The sequence below is a fragment of the Nansenia antarctica genome (genome assembly GCF_963989245.1).
Source record: "Nansenia antarctica genome assembly, chromosome: 10".
NCBI lineage: Eukaryota > Metazoa > Chordata > Actinopteri > Argentiniformes > Microstomatidae > Nansenia > Nansenia antarctica.
Window position 1 is genome coordinate 11,378,696 of NC_137680.1, and position 14,691 is coordinate 11,393,386.

A 14,691-nucleotide genomic window follows, 5' to 3' on the forward strand; every position below is an offset into this window, starting at 1 on the left:
TGAGGTTAGTCCAGTGTCGCCCTCTAGAGGGTGTGTGTGTGTGTGTGTGTGTGTGTGTCTGTGTGTGTGTGTGTGTGTGTGTGTGTGTGTGTGTGTGTGTGTGTGTAAAGGGGGTTGTTGATCTCTCTTCCTGGGGAAGGAGGACATCCTGTGACAGTGACTCAATGCCCCTTTGCTGTTTACCAAGCATTGAGCTGTGGACGGACGTTCCTCTTCCTCCATACACACACACACACACACACACACACACACACACACACACACACACACGCAGCCTAAACTGCTCAGCTGCTGTTTAAGTTTTTTAGGAGGTTGCAAGAGAATCATGTGTTTCAATTCAAGGTAGGGTGTGTTTTGATTAAAGTAGTTAGTTGCCAATTGTGTGTGTGTGTGTGTGTGTGTGTGTGCGTTTTGCAGCAAGAGCGCATGCCTCAGGTGAAAGCGCCTGCTGTTTTTTTCTGGCTTTTCACAAAGAGTATGTGTGTGTGTGTGTGTGTGTGTGTGTGTGTGTGTGTGTGTGTGTGTGTGTGTGTGTGAGTGAGTGATTCCTTCGGGTGGTGGTGGGCGGTGCTAGAAGAAAAGAGGAGGAGAAAGAGGGAGGGGGGAGTGAGAGAGGGAGGGGCCACCAGTCTGTGTCAATCGACCTCACTTTTTGAGGAGGATTCAGTCAAACAGAAGGCACTCAGCCGAGCACACACACACAGGCTCGCTCTCACACACACACACGCTCACTCACTCACACTTTGGAGTAGCGCTTGGATCGGAGGGGGAGAGAGTGAACTGCACCTGTCCTGTACACATACACACACGCGCACATACACACACAGACACACACATTCACCCAAGGGATAGATCAGCCGGCCCTATGTGTGGCTGGGACCAAAGCTTCTCGGTGAGTACGTGTTCTGTTCTGTGCCCTTCAGCTTTTGTGAATAGAAAGAAAAAATACTTTGGAAACACTTCAGATTCTTCTTGAATTTGACTGTTTATTTGTTGTTGTTGTTAAATTGATTTGCTTATGAATGCCATTTTTTTGTTTGATTTATTTGGATTTCCATCTTTTTTGATAAAATGGTTTTAATGTTGTTGTTTTTTTAAAGATTTTAGATATAATCATATTAAAGATTTGTTTAGGGGTGTTGTTTTGTAGTATGATCACGTTTACATATTTCATTTTGTTTGAATTAAACTAGTGTATATGAAGAAATATTGATACACATTTGCGTGGCAGATGTATTTTCTGTTCATATAATAATGTGTTTATTACACTATGCAATGACTAGATTTAACCTTTTATTGTGTTGTTGAATAGAATAAGCCAATTCCATTTAGTTGAATTAGTTTAGTTAGATTTTTCTGTATTTTAAATTAATTACATTTGAGTTTATTAAGTATCTGAATATGATTTGAAATCAATCAACTGCAGTTAAATTTGTGATAATTATCAAAACACAAAGAATGGTATTTCCAATTTAGTTTGCAAATTTGGACTTGTTGAACTTTTAGGTGGTTGGAAGTGCATTTTAAAGTCAGTTTTGTTTAGTCATGTTTAATTCTTTCAATTGAATAATAGAACCAAAGTTTGAAAGTTGAATAAATCTGTTACTTTTATGTTCTCGGTTTCACTATTAGTTCTGATCTTGCACAGCTGTCATCCAAAAAATGCTCCCATAGTGCTAACAGTGACTGGTGTGATATTATGAAAATGATTCCAAATTGTTTTGAAATGCCAAATGTTATTTAATATTTGAAACATACAGTAAGTTATGAGTTTGTCTGAAAAAGCCTTTAGTCTTAACAAATGTTACTGTCCAAAACAATAATTTCTTGCTAAAATTATTTGACATGGCTCACAGCATCAAAGTAATCTTTTTATTGTCTGTTTTAAAAGGATCTAGCTATTAAAGCACTTTAGCAGTAGATTCCTAATAGCTCTGCTTAATAGCTCTGCTCTTACTATTGTTTCAAAGAACGCACTTTGGCAGGTTTGAGGGGTTTTGTCAAGTACATGGTTAACTTTGTCACAGTAGGTTTGTATTGTGTGTTAGGGTTATGCCATCATGTTTTGCGAGTGATAAGAGTTTTGTTGATTTATTGACCGAGTTTGGGGTTAGAATGAGGATGAGCCTTATTTTAATGTTGATTTTTGGTTATTGTCGGAGTGTATGATTTGGTTTTGGTCTGGTCTTCTAGTCAGTGTACTAGGTATTCTTGGTCACCTGTAAAATATTTGTCTCTAACTTCGACTTATTTGTCTTACTACATTTTTTCAGACATATGCTTTTCATAGCCTTTGTGTGGGACAAGGATGTTTGTCGGCCTGTGTGTCTGTGTGTGTGGGATCATGATCTTGGGTGGGAAGCATTTGAAGTTTGTTTGTGCTGCTGTGGCCCCCCAAATGGAAAAGTTTGGAGCTCCTTACCACTGTCACACACACACACACACACACACACACACACACACACACACGGGATGATTTGCCGGTTCCTCAGCTCTGCCACTCTGTGTCCAATTTTAGCTCCATTCAGACACAGACAGGACTTCCTTCCTCCACCTTCTCCTGTTTGTGACTCTCTTTCCACCCAGGGGAGAGAGAGGGGGGTAGGGGGGGGGGGACTTAAAGAGAGCAAGACTTGAGTTGTTCATATCGGGGAGCAACGGAGGGGTAGAAAGATGGAGGGAGTCGGACACAGAAGTACAAAGGTGAAAGAAAAAAGAGTGTAGCCCAGAGAGTAATGCAAGATGGACAGAGAAAAGGAGCGAGGGAGGGGGAAAAGGAGTACGGTGGATGCCGGCCCTGACCTTTAGAACCATGTGCCTGTTCATTGGTCAGTCTCAGTCTGCTCTGTCCTCATTGGTCAGTCTGACTGCGCGCACTCTTGCTCTGAGGAACGGGGTAGACAAGTACATGTACAATGCTTTTCCATGAAATAGGGGTTATGACGGGTAGAGTTTCCCGTGACTTTTTTTTTGGTGTCCTATCATGTGAGCGGCCCCTGGAGACTAGCGGTGATCAGACGCTACCTCTTAGTTAGAGACGGATGGAGGGCAACAGTGGCTCTGGTTCCCACACAGACACACGTCTGCTTAGTCAGCCTCGTCTCAAAGGAACTCGCTCCCCACTGACTCAGACAGGGTAATAATGCTCTCTCTCTCTCTCTTTCTCTCTCCCTACCCCCCGCCCCCCTTCCTTTTCTTTCTTTTTCTTCCACTTTCTTCTTTCTTATCGGTCCTTATCTCCTTTCTTTTTTTTTTCTTTTTCATTCTCTTCTTCTTTTCTATGCCTTCTTTTATCCTTCTTTCTTCCTCTCTCTCTCTCTCTCTCTCTCTCTCTCTCTCTCTCTCTCTCCCTCTCAGGCTACCTCTCATAGCTCGGCCATGTTGACTACTGAGGGGGCCCACACCGTGGAGCACGACGACGCCAAGATGGACACAGAACCCCACGGGGACGCAGAAACCAAGATGGCTGACTCCAGCGTGGAGGAGGCGGACATGATGCACTGGACGGAGGCGGAGTTTGAGGAGAAGTGCACCTACATCGTTAAGGACACGCCGCGGGAGGCGGGGACGACGGACAGCGAGGGTTTAACGAGAGCCGAGGCCTCACTGCCCCGCAACCTGGCCTTCAGGCACCCGGCCGAGTCCAAAGAGGTAGGACACACACACACACACACACAGACACACAGACATACACATACTCACTCACTCACTCATACATACAGTACACAGACAAAAGGCAACCATCTGTTTATGTATACACACACACAAAGGAACTCATCCGCACAGACAAGATGCCCCCCCAAACTCCAGAGACACACACACACACACACACCAACTCACACGTGACTCAGGCGTAGGTCATATTGTCAAGCTGGAGAAGTTTAAGCCTAGGGGGGCATTGCGGTGAGAAGTGTGTCTCGTCGTAAAAGATCACACACATGATCGCGGTGACGACCGGTGTGTGTAGAAGCACTGTCTGGAGGGGAAATTCACAAACACACACACACACACACACACACACACACACACACACACACACACACACACACACTGATTGAGGTGTGATGCAGGTTTATGCAGCGTCTCCTCAATCCCCCCCCCCCCCATTCATGAAGTATGATTAATCAGACTTGTATTTGCAGTTGACGGGGCTATCAACATAACCTGTGTCTGTGTCTGTGTGTGTATCTGTGTGTATGTGTCTGTCTTGCTCGTTTTGTGTGTTCTCTCTTGTTTGTTCAAACTTGTGTCTTCCTCCTCAAAGAAATCCCCATTGTCATCTGTCCTCCCACGTTGTCACGCTACCTACTCTGTCCCCTAGAGGGCGCCAGCACAAGGCACAGTGCACAAGAACTAGGCCCTTCCTAATAGACAGACAAGGCACACGTCACCTCAACCCCCTAGACGATGTCAACGTTTTGAACTCTGACAACCTGAACGGGCCGTTGTTAAGTGCCTATAGTCTGAACAGACAGGGTATTGTAAAGATAAAGAGGTCATTTTGAAGATGAAGCCTTGAGTGGCTGAACAGTCGGCGGCATAGGATTCTCTGTGGCGGTGTCAGATCTATACAGGACCTTTCTCGTGTATCTGCTCCGAGTGTTTGTTGAATGAGCCTGGGACCTGACCAGAGTTCAGGAGGTTAGGGTTAGGGGTGTTTGCGGTCCATTGTGGTTCTAACCTGATCAAGAGTGCGTTTGGTCCCCTCCTCGATAGATTTTCTCATCATCTCGTCTTTGTTTCTTATCACCCTAGTTAGGGAAAAGGATGTGTGTGTGTGTGTGTGTGTGTGTGTGTGTGTTTCTGTGTGTCTGTCTGTCTGTCTATCTGTGTGTTCCCACCACGCTTGTTTACGGCCTGATATGATATCACTACATATTTTATCTCTCTCCCACGGAAGCGGCCGTGGCGATAGAGTGATAGAGAAAACAGAGGGAAGGAGGAAGGGGAGAGAGAAAGGGCTGGTTAAGAAAGAGTGCAGCGTCTCTGGTGATCAAAGCATATTGACTAAGTCGTTTAGGGAGCATTGTGAAGTCAGTTAATGAGTTATCCTCTGAAACACCCCTAATCTGGCAATGTGGTCTGTTCTTCCCAGAGGTTTAACCCTGAGGTGGAAATGGGAAGGGGGATTTCCCAATTCATTAGGGAGGGGGGGGGATATGCATGAAGGGGAGAGGGGAAGTGTGTGTTTATGTGTGTGTGTGTGTGTGTGTGTGTGTGTGTGTGTGTGTGCGAGCGCGTGTGTACCTTACCTCTCAGTTCAGTGAGTTTTACCACAGATAGGAGATTACCTCCGAGCGTCTAGCCTCAGTCGAAAGTCTTAATCCCCATGTTTCAGACAGACACGCTTTAGTTTTTCTCTCTCTCCTTTCTTCCTCTTTTAATGTTAGTTGTCTCTGAGGGAACAAAAGCGCTTTAATATCAGGTGTGGATATCCCCCTTTCAAGGGGAAACGTCTCGAGAGGTAATGACTTGTTTTGATGTGGTAGTGGTGTGTGTTATGTGGTGAGGTGAGTGGGTGTCGTAAAGGCTGTCACGGGGAGGGGCTCTGTGGTTCATTACTGGAGATAGGGAGAGAGAGTGAGTGAGAGATGGAGAGAGATAGAGAGAGAAGGTGTGGCGAGGTAGAATGGGTTGACTGTTTGTGCCATAACCTTTGTGAGACTTGGGGAAATGTGGAAATTGAACTCTACGTTGGGGTGACTGAGAGAGAGATTTCGTGGTGGTGCTGGTTGAGGGGCGTGTGCGTGCGCACAGAAATGCGAACGAAACACAGATGCACGCATAGTCACGGAGAAGAGAATGACAGTTATCGTTCCATTCTAGGCCACTGATTTCTTTAGTATTTCTATTTTAGAGACCCCCCCCCCCCCCCACACACACACACACACACACACACACAGAGGCAGCCTTGTTTGTTGATTTGATCATGATGATGGGTTCTTCCGGCCTCTTCATGTGAAGCCTGTGACCTCCTGGCAGGATGTGATAACATAAATCATCCCCAAACCACAGAGCTGGGACTACCTCCGACCTCCCCCCACCTCTGATGAACACGCACACACACACACACACACACACACACACATACATACACACTCGCAAACTTGTAAACATACTCACACTCAACGTACGTGTACACACACACACACACACACACACACACACACACATACATACACACTCACTCGCAAACTTGTAAACAGACTCACACTCAACGTACGTGTACACACACACACACACACACACTCTCTCTCTCTCTCCGTCTCTTTTTCTGACACACTTACCAACTGTCTCATCCCTCTCTATTCACAGGTGGTTGGCGTGGCCAGCAGAGAATACATCCCTAAAGGCACACGTTTCGGCCCACTGGTGGGACAAAGCTACACTGCAGACAACGTCCCCAAAGACGCCAACCGCAAATACTTCTGGAGGGTGAGTGTGTGTGTGCGCGTGTGTGTGTGTGCGCGTGTGTGTGTGCGTGTGTTAGAGTGTGAGGGGTGTGCAAAACAGACTCTGCTTCACTTTCGGTAAGAGAGAGCGAGAGCCCGCAGAGGAAGAAAAACAACTTTGGGTCATATCCTGTTCCACTGAGTTAAGAGTGTGTGGAGTGTTACGTCACAGAGCCTCGAAGAAGTGAGTGTGTGAAAGAGAGAGAGCGAGCATGTGGGCACAAAGTGCTGTGTAATAGTGCCCTATGTGTGGGTAGCGGGTACAGTGTGTGTCTTTGTGTGTGTGTGTGTGTGTGTGTGTGTGTGTGTGTGTGTGTTAGAGCAGGGGTTCTCTCTCTAGTCAGGCCGGTTCACTCTGAGAATGAGGCGCTCCTTGTATGTGGTGTTTGGGACATGAACTGAATGAAGTTGAACTCGCTGGATCACACACACACACACACACACACACACACACACACACACAGTTGTAGTGCAGTTTAGTGCATTTCACCATGATAAATCTGCAGGGTTAGCTAAATATAAATTAGCAGTTAGATAAATATCAAGTCAGCACATGCAATTGTCGTGTGTGTGTGTTCCACTCCCACACACATTTACTGGCAATCGAGTGTGTTTTGTCAAATAGTTCTCTCTCTTTCCTATGTTCAGTTCATTTGTCTGTTTTCCGTTACACAAGACAGTGGTCCGTCCTATCCGTAAGAGTGGCACACAGTACAGTAAAAACAATAGTGGAACAAGAAAGAGACAGAGAGAGAGAGAGGTGGGGTATGATGTCATTTTGACAGTGTACACAGGAACAATGTTAGGTCATTGTTCCTGTAAGTGATCGATTTGAACCCCTACACACACCACACACACACACACACACACACACACACACACACACACACACACACTCACACACACCCTAAACCTCCTCCCACACACACACACACACACAACTAAATTCAGCAGTAACAGGGTGTTCTATTCATGTCTGTAGATGTCAGATGAGAGAAGCCACAACAACACATCATAGGTGAATCAATCACCACAAAATGAAAGAGAGAGAGAGATTCAGAATGGTGTGACGTATTCTCTGACTCAACTCGTTTTCTTTTATGGTGGACTATAAGAGGTTGGGGCTCCTACTCTGTCTGTCTGTCTGTCTGTCTAACTATACACTCCAGAGCCGGGGTGCTGAACTGAACTGGAGGATATGGTGAGAGAGGGAGAGAGTAGAGAATAGTTTGAGATTGAAGGAAAGGAAGCTCAGCGAGAACGAGACAGAGGGATGCATTAGACAGTAGAACGAAAGAGAGCCACAGAGGAGGGTTAAAGAGAAGGATCAGGGTTTCCCAGGAAACTTGGTAGCACCACGATCATCTTTATGTCCCATAGCCCACAGTGGACTGAAGACGATCTTAGCACAGAGTTCTGAGTAACTCACCCCTGATCGCTTGCAAGTAATTTCTCTCCATCCCTCTCTCTCTCTCTCTCTCTGTCTATTTTATATGCATTCATCCATCTCTATAACAGGTTAAAATAGGGTTAGGGTTAGAACAGGCTTGAACAGGTCTGAGACCTAATAATCCTTTTTTATTATTATTATTATTATTATTATTTTATATAATATATAAACTATAGATAACAACATGTTTTAATAACAATCAACTAAGTCAACTTAACTAAACATCTAACCTATTTTGTTCTGTTCTCCTCTAGATCTACTCGGAGGGGGAGTTCCACCACTTCGTGGACGGCCTGGACGAGGAGGCGTCCAACTGGATGCGCTACGTCAACCCAGCCCACTCGCAGGGCGAACAGAACCTGGCAGCGTGCCAGAACGGCGGCAACATCTACTTCTACACCGTGCGGCCTGTCCCACCCGGCGCTGAACTGCTGGTTTGGTACTGCCCAGAGTTCGCACGCCGCCTCCACTACCCCCCTTCTGGCGAACTGATGATGCAGAAACTCAGTAAGTTTGTTGTTGTGTATATGCCATTTTATACCGTGTGTAATTTTATATTGTGTATATATGTGCCATTTCATGTCTTACATATGCCATTTTATATTGTGTATATATGTCATTTAGCAGCTGTTTTTATCCAAAGCTACTCACAGTACAGTGAGTGTGTTTTTGTCCCAGCGGGAGTGTATTATAGGCGTGTGTTTTTTTGGTGTATTGTATTTTATTGTGTGAATATATGGATTGGTGTATATTTTATATATTGGGTTTGATGAAACAACAAACTTTCTTGACAAACTAGACCGGGAAGTAATCGTTTTTTTGAGTATGCGGTGTCATATGAAAATAGTGTGTGTGTGTGTGTGTGTGTGTGCGTCCGTGTTAGTGAACCCTTTGAGCGTCTATCGTCGTAGCTCTTAAGCCTGATAGTGTTTTTGAGTGTAGCCATGTCTCCTTCCTCTCTGAACGTCAACCTGTTATTATCTCTCTCTCTCTCACACACACACACACACCACAGCCCCTCTACCTTTCATCTCTGTCAGCGCCACCGTCGCCTGTGTGTGTGTGTGTGTGTGTGTGTGTGTGTGTGCACCAGACCTGCTAGTGACAGTGTAATTACATACAGGGGTGTGTTGGTAGGTAGTAATGCCACAGTCTTACACACTTAAAGACACTCTTTCAACATGAAAGCTTGCCCAATGTGCTCTCTACTGTACTCTAGTGTTGCTCAACCACAATAAAAGGGCTAGAGACGAGCCGTGTGTGTGTGTGTGTGTGTGTGTGTGTGTGTGTGTGTGCGTGTGCACGCGTATTGTGTTGTAGACTGTTCTGCACCAGTTGAATCTGCTAAATGCAAATATTAACGTGTATGAGAGTCAGTCCGAGAGAGAGACTCAGAGTCACACTGAGTGAGAGGGGGGATGGAGAGGGAGGAAGGAGGCAGCATTCTAGCCTCCAGGTGTGGCGGTAACAGTAATGGTAATAGTGGAGGAGTGGGTGGATGGTTGGGGGGCGGGGGGGAGACAGACCCAGCCTGTGTGGCTCCAGTGCCCAGGGTGATGCGCATCCCCTGGGGCAGAGGGACACGGGGGCCTGGGCCCCCCCCTTCCTGGTAGTGGTGGCCCCTCTGGCTTCTCTCTCTTTCTCTCTTCCTCTTTCTCTCTCTCTCTCTCTCTCTGGGCCCTGTAATTATGTCCCCCTCTACCTCCCCAGAGGCCCCTGTTGACCTGGGACTAACTTCAACATACACCTCTCTTTCTTTCTTTCTCTCTTTCTCTTTCTCTCTTTCTCTTTCTCTCTCACCTGGAGCTGCCCATCTCAGCCTCTCTCTCTCTCTCTCTCTCTCTCTCTCTCTCTCCCTATCTCTCTCTCACTCTATATCTGCCTCTCTCTTACTGTTAGTCACTGCCAACCTGCGTCTGTTCTGCCCTCTCTTTCTATCTATGACTCTCTCTTTACCCTTTTTGTGCACTCTCTCTTTCTCTCCCTCTCACTTTCAGTTTGTCACTCCTGTCTCCATTGGGTCCAACTCAGTCATAGCAAAATCAGACGTGGGTTTGTGTGTGTGTGTGGGTGAAATAACTACATTTGAGCCACACTGTGTGAGTGGGCAACTATTAAAAAAATCTGTGTGTGTGTATGCTCGTGTGTGTGTGTGTGGTGCATTTATCATGCCTTCCACACAACGGCAATAAGCACCTGTTAGCATACAGCCACTCTGGTCGTCTCCTGGCCGACACACTTCAAAGGCATTCTATCCCGCACACACTTGCTCCCTCACATGCAAACGTAATAGCATACACAGAGGAAGAGCATTCCAGCACACTAACACTCTCTCTCTTTTCATCTCGCACACACATACACACACACACACACACACACACTACCCCATCTGCGCTGTGTGTGTGACACACTGACGGGCTCCCTGCCCCCTTTTCCCAAATTTATTTGCCTCTCCAAGAGAGTGGAGCGAGGTAGAGAGGAGAGGAGGAGGAGGAGGAAGGGAAGAAAGCGGGGCCTCCTCCATTGACGACTTGAACTTCCTGGCCAAGGGGCCGCGTTGACAGATTGATATCTCCAAGATGGCCGTCGTGTTTGTTTTCTGAGAGGATGGAGGAGGAAAGAGGGGAGGGAGAGAGAGGAGTGGCGCTATCTGAGGGAAAGGAGGGGGAGGATCAGGGTGATACAGATAACCTCTCTGTTTATACACTGCCGCTGTACCACCATGGGGAGGGAGGGAGGGAGGGAGGGAGAGAGAAGGGGAGAAAGGAGAAAAGAGAGGGGGGGGGGGGGAGAGAGATGGTTTCAGGGGGTATTTTCATATGTCTAAGTCGATCTTAAGTGCTGGAAACCTTGTGAAATGTATATACACACACACACACACACAAAAATGTCTCCCTCCTCGGTGACCCCCTAGTAAAAGTTCACAGGGCAGTAAATGGGCGGGATTATTGATGACCACTTTTTAAGTCCCGACTCTGACGGAGCTTTAACAGCGAGGATGTGCTAGCTGACATGCAGGGGGGGCTTTTAGTGTGTGTGTGTGTGTGCGTGTGTGTGTGTGTGTGTGTTTGTGTTTCAAGCCTGAAAGCCCTGGCGGTAATCCCATCTTTCATCATGTAGAGGTGACAGTAGGTGCGAGTGAGGAGGAAGCTCTCTGGTTTGACCTTTAACCTGGAAACAATAGGAAATGGGAAAGAATCTGGGTGGTTTGTTTTTTCTCTTACCAAAAGGAGTGATAAAAGTCCAAAGGTGTAGGATAGGAAGAGTGTGTGTTTTGTGTGCAAGGAAGGCAATTGAACGTGTGTGAGTGTGTGTCGTTCTCTAGAGAGGCAGAGCAAACAAATCACATCAAAGCCCTTTGTCTCAAGGTGCCACAGTGTGCATTTTGTCGAGGTGTCGTGTGTTGAGGCGTAGGTTGAGGCCAAACTTTGGAGAGGATGTCTATCAGCAGGAAACTTTCAATCAGCCCTACCCCCATTTTGATTGTATCTACCTCTCTCTCTCTCTCTCTCTCTCTCTCATACACACACACCCTGCCCAGAGGCATCTGTCATGCCTCACTTCCTGTCTTTTACCCCCCCGCCCTATGATCGTTCGTCAAATCTGTCTCCCCTAATTGGACCACTGGGTTACTCTGTAGGTAACCCCGCCCTCCTTTCTTTAGCTGAGGACAAGTAACAGTCTTCCAGACATGACTTTAGATAAGGGCTGTCAGGAACGTTTTAAAGGATGCACAGGAAGCCTACATGTCGTGTCGATTTTAAATTCAGGAACTCAGTCAGTGTACACTGAAACACACACACACAGACTTACACACAGTGTGATTGACCCCCCCCCCCCTCTCTCTCTCTCTCTCTACAGAGCAGTCTCTCCTGGAAGCTAAGCAGCAGGCCAGCGAGGAGCGCGTCAGCAGCACCCTCAGCAGCGGCCCGGTCAAGAGAGAACACAGCGTGGTCTCCATCCTCCGAGGCCCCACACACACTGCCAAGAGGGAGCCTAGCCGCCCCCTCGCCACGCGGCCGCGCTGTGCCGACAGCCCCGAGAGGCCCCTGTATCCCCGTGCCCTCTACCCGCCACTCTACCCCCCCCACCACCCTCACATGGCCGCCGAAGAGTTCCTCAGTCTCAAAAGCAGCCCTGTCCCCTTCAGCTACCCGGCAACCCACTCCCCCGGCAACCAGTCGTCGGCCACCCCGAGTCCGTCAGCGAGGAGCAGCCCAGAGAGCAGCCCTCGCGGTAGTCCGGGGGCTCAGTGCACCCCCCCACCTTCCTCCTTCTTCCCCCGAGGCTTGGGGCCCTACCCAGGGTACTCGCCCCCCGCCGCCCCTCTCTCCTCGCCCTTCTACCCCCCGGGGCCGCATTACTCCCGCTACCTCCTGCCCCACCACTACCCACTGCCTGGGGGCGGAGTGCCCACCGTGGGCGGCATCTTCCCTCGCATGTACCCACTCTACAGTACCCTGCTACCCCCCCACATGCCCCTGCTCCCCTCGGACACGGCAGGGAGACGCTTCTTGATGCCGGACTCCTCCCACTCCTCCCACCACAGGGACTTCCTCCTCCCCGCCCCCAGCAGTGCCTTCTCGGCCGCCACCTCCCTGAAGGACAAGGCCGGCCCCCACCACCCCTACCCAGGTCACGGACACCACCACGGACCCCCCCACGGGCACCCCCATGCCCCCTCCAGCGGCTCCCCTACGGCCGGCACGTCACCGCCCAGCGAGCGGGTGCCCACCAAGCCTACCTCAGCCCTGCTGGGCAGCGCCAGCAGCCAGCGGTCCGAGGAGGAGGCCATCAACCTGAGCAAGATGAAGCGTGGCGGTAGCGGCTACAAGACACTGCCCTACCCGCTCAAGAAGCAGAACGGCAAGATCAAGTACGAGTGTAACGTGTGCAGCAAGACCTTCGGCCAGCTCTCCAACCTCAAGGTGAGACTCGGATTCAAGACTGCTCAGTATTTTATTTCCTTAAATAGTAGCATATAAAATCACATAGGACATAGAACATGTTATGCAACTCCAATTCCATTTGAAATGACAAGACTTTAAACATTTAAGACACTCAATCTTCTTTTTATAGCCCCAAATTTCTTGTGTCAAAACCCTTGAACCCTTGACCTCTCCACTGATCCGCCATCTTTTTTTGTTGTGTTGTTCAGGTACATCTGCGTGTCCACAGTGGTGAGCGGCCCTTCAAGTGTTCCACCTGCAGTAAGGGCTTCACCCAGCTGGCCCACTTGCAGAAACACTTCCTGGTTCACACCGGAGAGAAGCCCCATGAGTGCCAGGTAAGACCCCCTACAATGCTACACTAGTTGTTTAAATTGCTAGGCTAGCTAGTGCTGATTCGTTCTTCACGTTACTGCTAAGCAAGCCCCCCCCCCCCCCCCTCTGATCCATCTATACATGGTCAATGCTTAGCTAGCTACTGCTAATGTATCTATTATGTTAATGTTATGCTAGCTAGCTAGCTGATCTATTTATACAGTCATGCTACGGTAGTTGCTGTGCACACGTTGTCAATGCTAAACCTCGTCTCCCTTGTTTGCTTCGGTCAACGTCTAAACCTGTACCTTCTGTCCCATAGGTGTGTCACAAGCGCTTCAGCAGCACCAGCAACCTCAAGACCCACCTGCGCCTCCACTCGGGGGAGAAGCCCTACCAGTGCAAGCTGTGTCCGGCCAAGTTTACCCAGTTCGTTCACCTCAAGCTGCACAAGCGCCTCCACTCCCGCGAGCGCCCGCACAAATGCAACGACTGCCACCGCCACTACATCCACCTGTGCAGCCTGCGGCTCCACCTCAAGGGCTACTGCGTTGCCGCCACGTCCTCCACCACCACAGGGCCCTCTGCCCTGCCGCCCGGCTGTCACGCGGACGAGCTCCAACGCGCTAACGAGGAGATCGAGCGCTTCGACATGAGTGAGCAGGCGGAGAGGCTGGACCAGCTGCAGGGAGGGGTGGAGGTGGAGGGCGTCCTGGAGAAGCAGGTCTTTGGTATGCTCTGGAGAGAGATGGGCCTCAAGTCCTCCCCCTACCACCACCATCACCACCACCACAAGGGCGGCGTTAGCGAGCTCCTATCAGCAGGTTATGGCTTGTACGAGTCGGCGAGCGAGACGTCGGTGATCAAGCTGCGTCGGAGCAGCCCTCATCCACTGCTGCCCACCAATGTCACAGTCAAGCAGGAGTCAGAGGAACACGCTTAAGTTGAGAAAAGATGACTCTGACCCTAAACCAAAGGACGTTGAGTCGGACTTTGTGGCTCAGAGAACTTGGTTGCCAGGAGCAACGGGTGTAAATATGATTATTTTTCCCTGGTTGTCGTAGGCGATGAGGTTCTGGCAACTAGGGGTTTTCAACCTATCAGGGACTTCTGTACTCAGGGCTTCAAGAGACACTGTTCCCAGACTACTTAAATGTTCCAGCATGACCTACCCTTATGACAAAAGACAATCATTAACCCTGGATTTCATATCACTATTATTAATATTATTGTTGTTATTGTTGTTCTTATTATTGTTTGTGTCTATTTTTAAATGTAATTTTTGTTCAATTTATTATTATATAACCTCCTTAATTTATTATGCAATTTGGTTTTGTCATCTTCGAAAAGCAATACTTGGAAGTGATGTTTACAATGACCGGGTAATTCATTGTAATCGACTGTTTTGTTTTTCTGGTTTAGATTTTTTCTCTCTGTGGCCATTTCTGTGTAGATACTTTCTCTGGCTCTGCCTGTGTCCGTCCTGTGGGGCTAACCTTTCAGAAGAAGAGGCGTCCACTTTTCA

At 48.3% G+C, this 14,691-nt stretch overlaps 1 protein-coding gene across 1 annotated transcript; it reads left to right on the forward strand.

The window, feature by feature from the left end:
- Positions 1 to 865: 865 nt before the first annotated feature.
- prdm1a (PR domain containing 1a, with ZNF domain) lies at positions 866 to 14,109 on the forward strand (the record flags this gene model as incomplete). Its single annotated transcript, XM_080540109.1, has 7 exons — positions 866 to 892; positions 3,358 to 3,651; positions 6,316 to 6,435; positions 8,157 to 8,409; positions 11,764 to 12,830; positions 13,061 to 13,189; positions 13,489 to 14,109. The coding sequence occupies 7 exons, from the start codon at positions 866 to 868 to the stop codon at positions 14,107 to 14,109; spliced, it is 2,511 nt and encodes an 836-aa protein (XP_080396235.1).
- Positions 14,110 to 14,691: the final 582 nt, after the last annotated feature.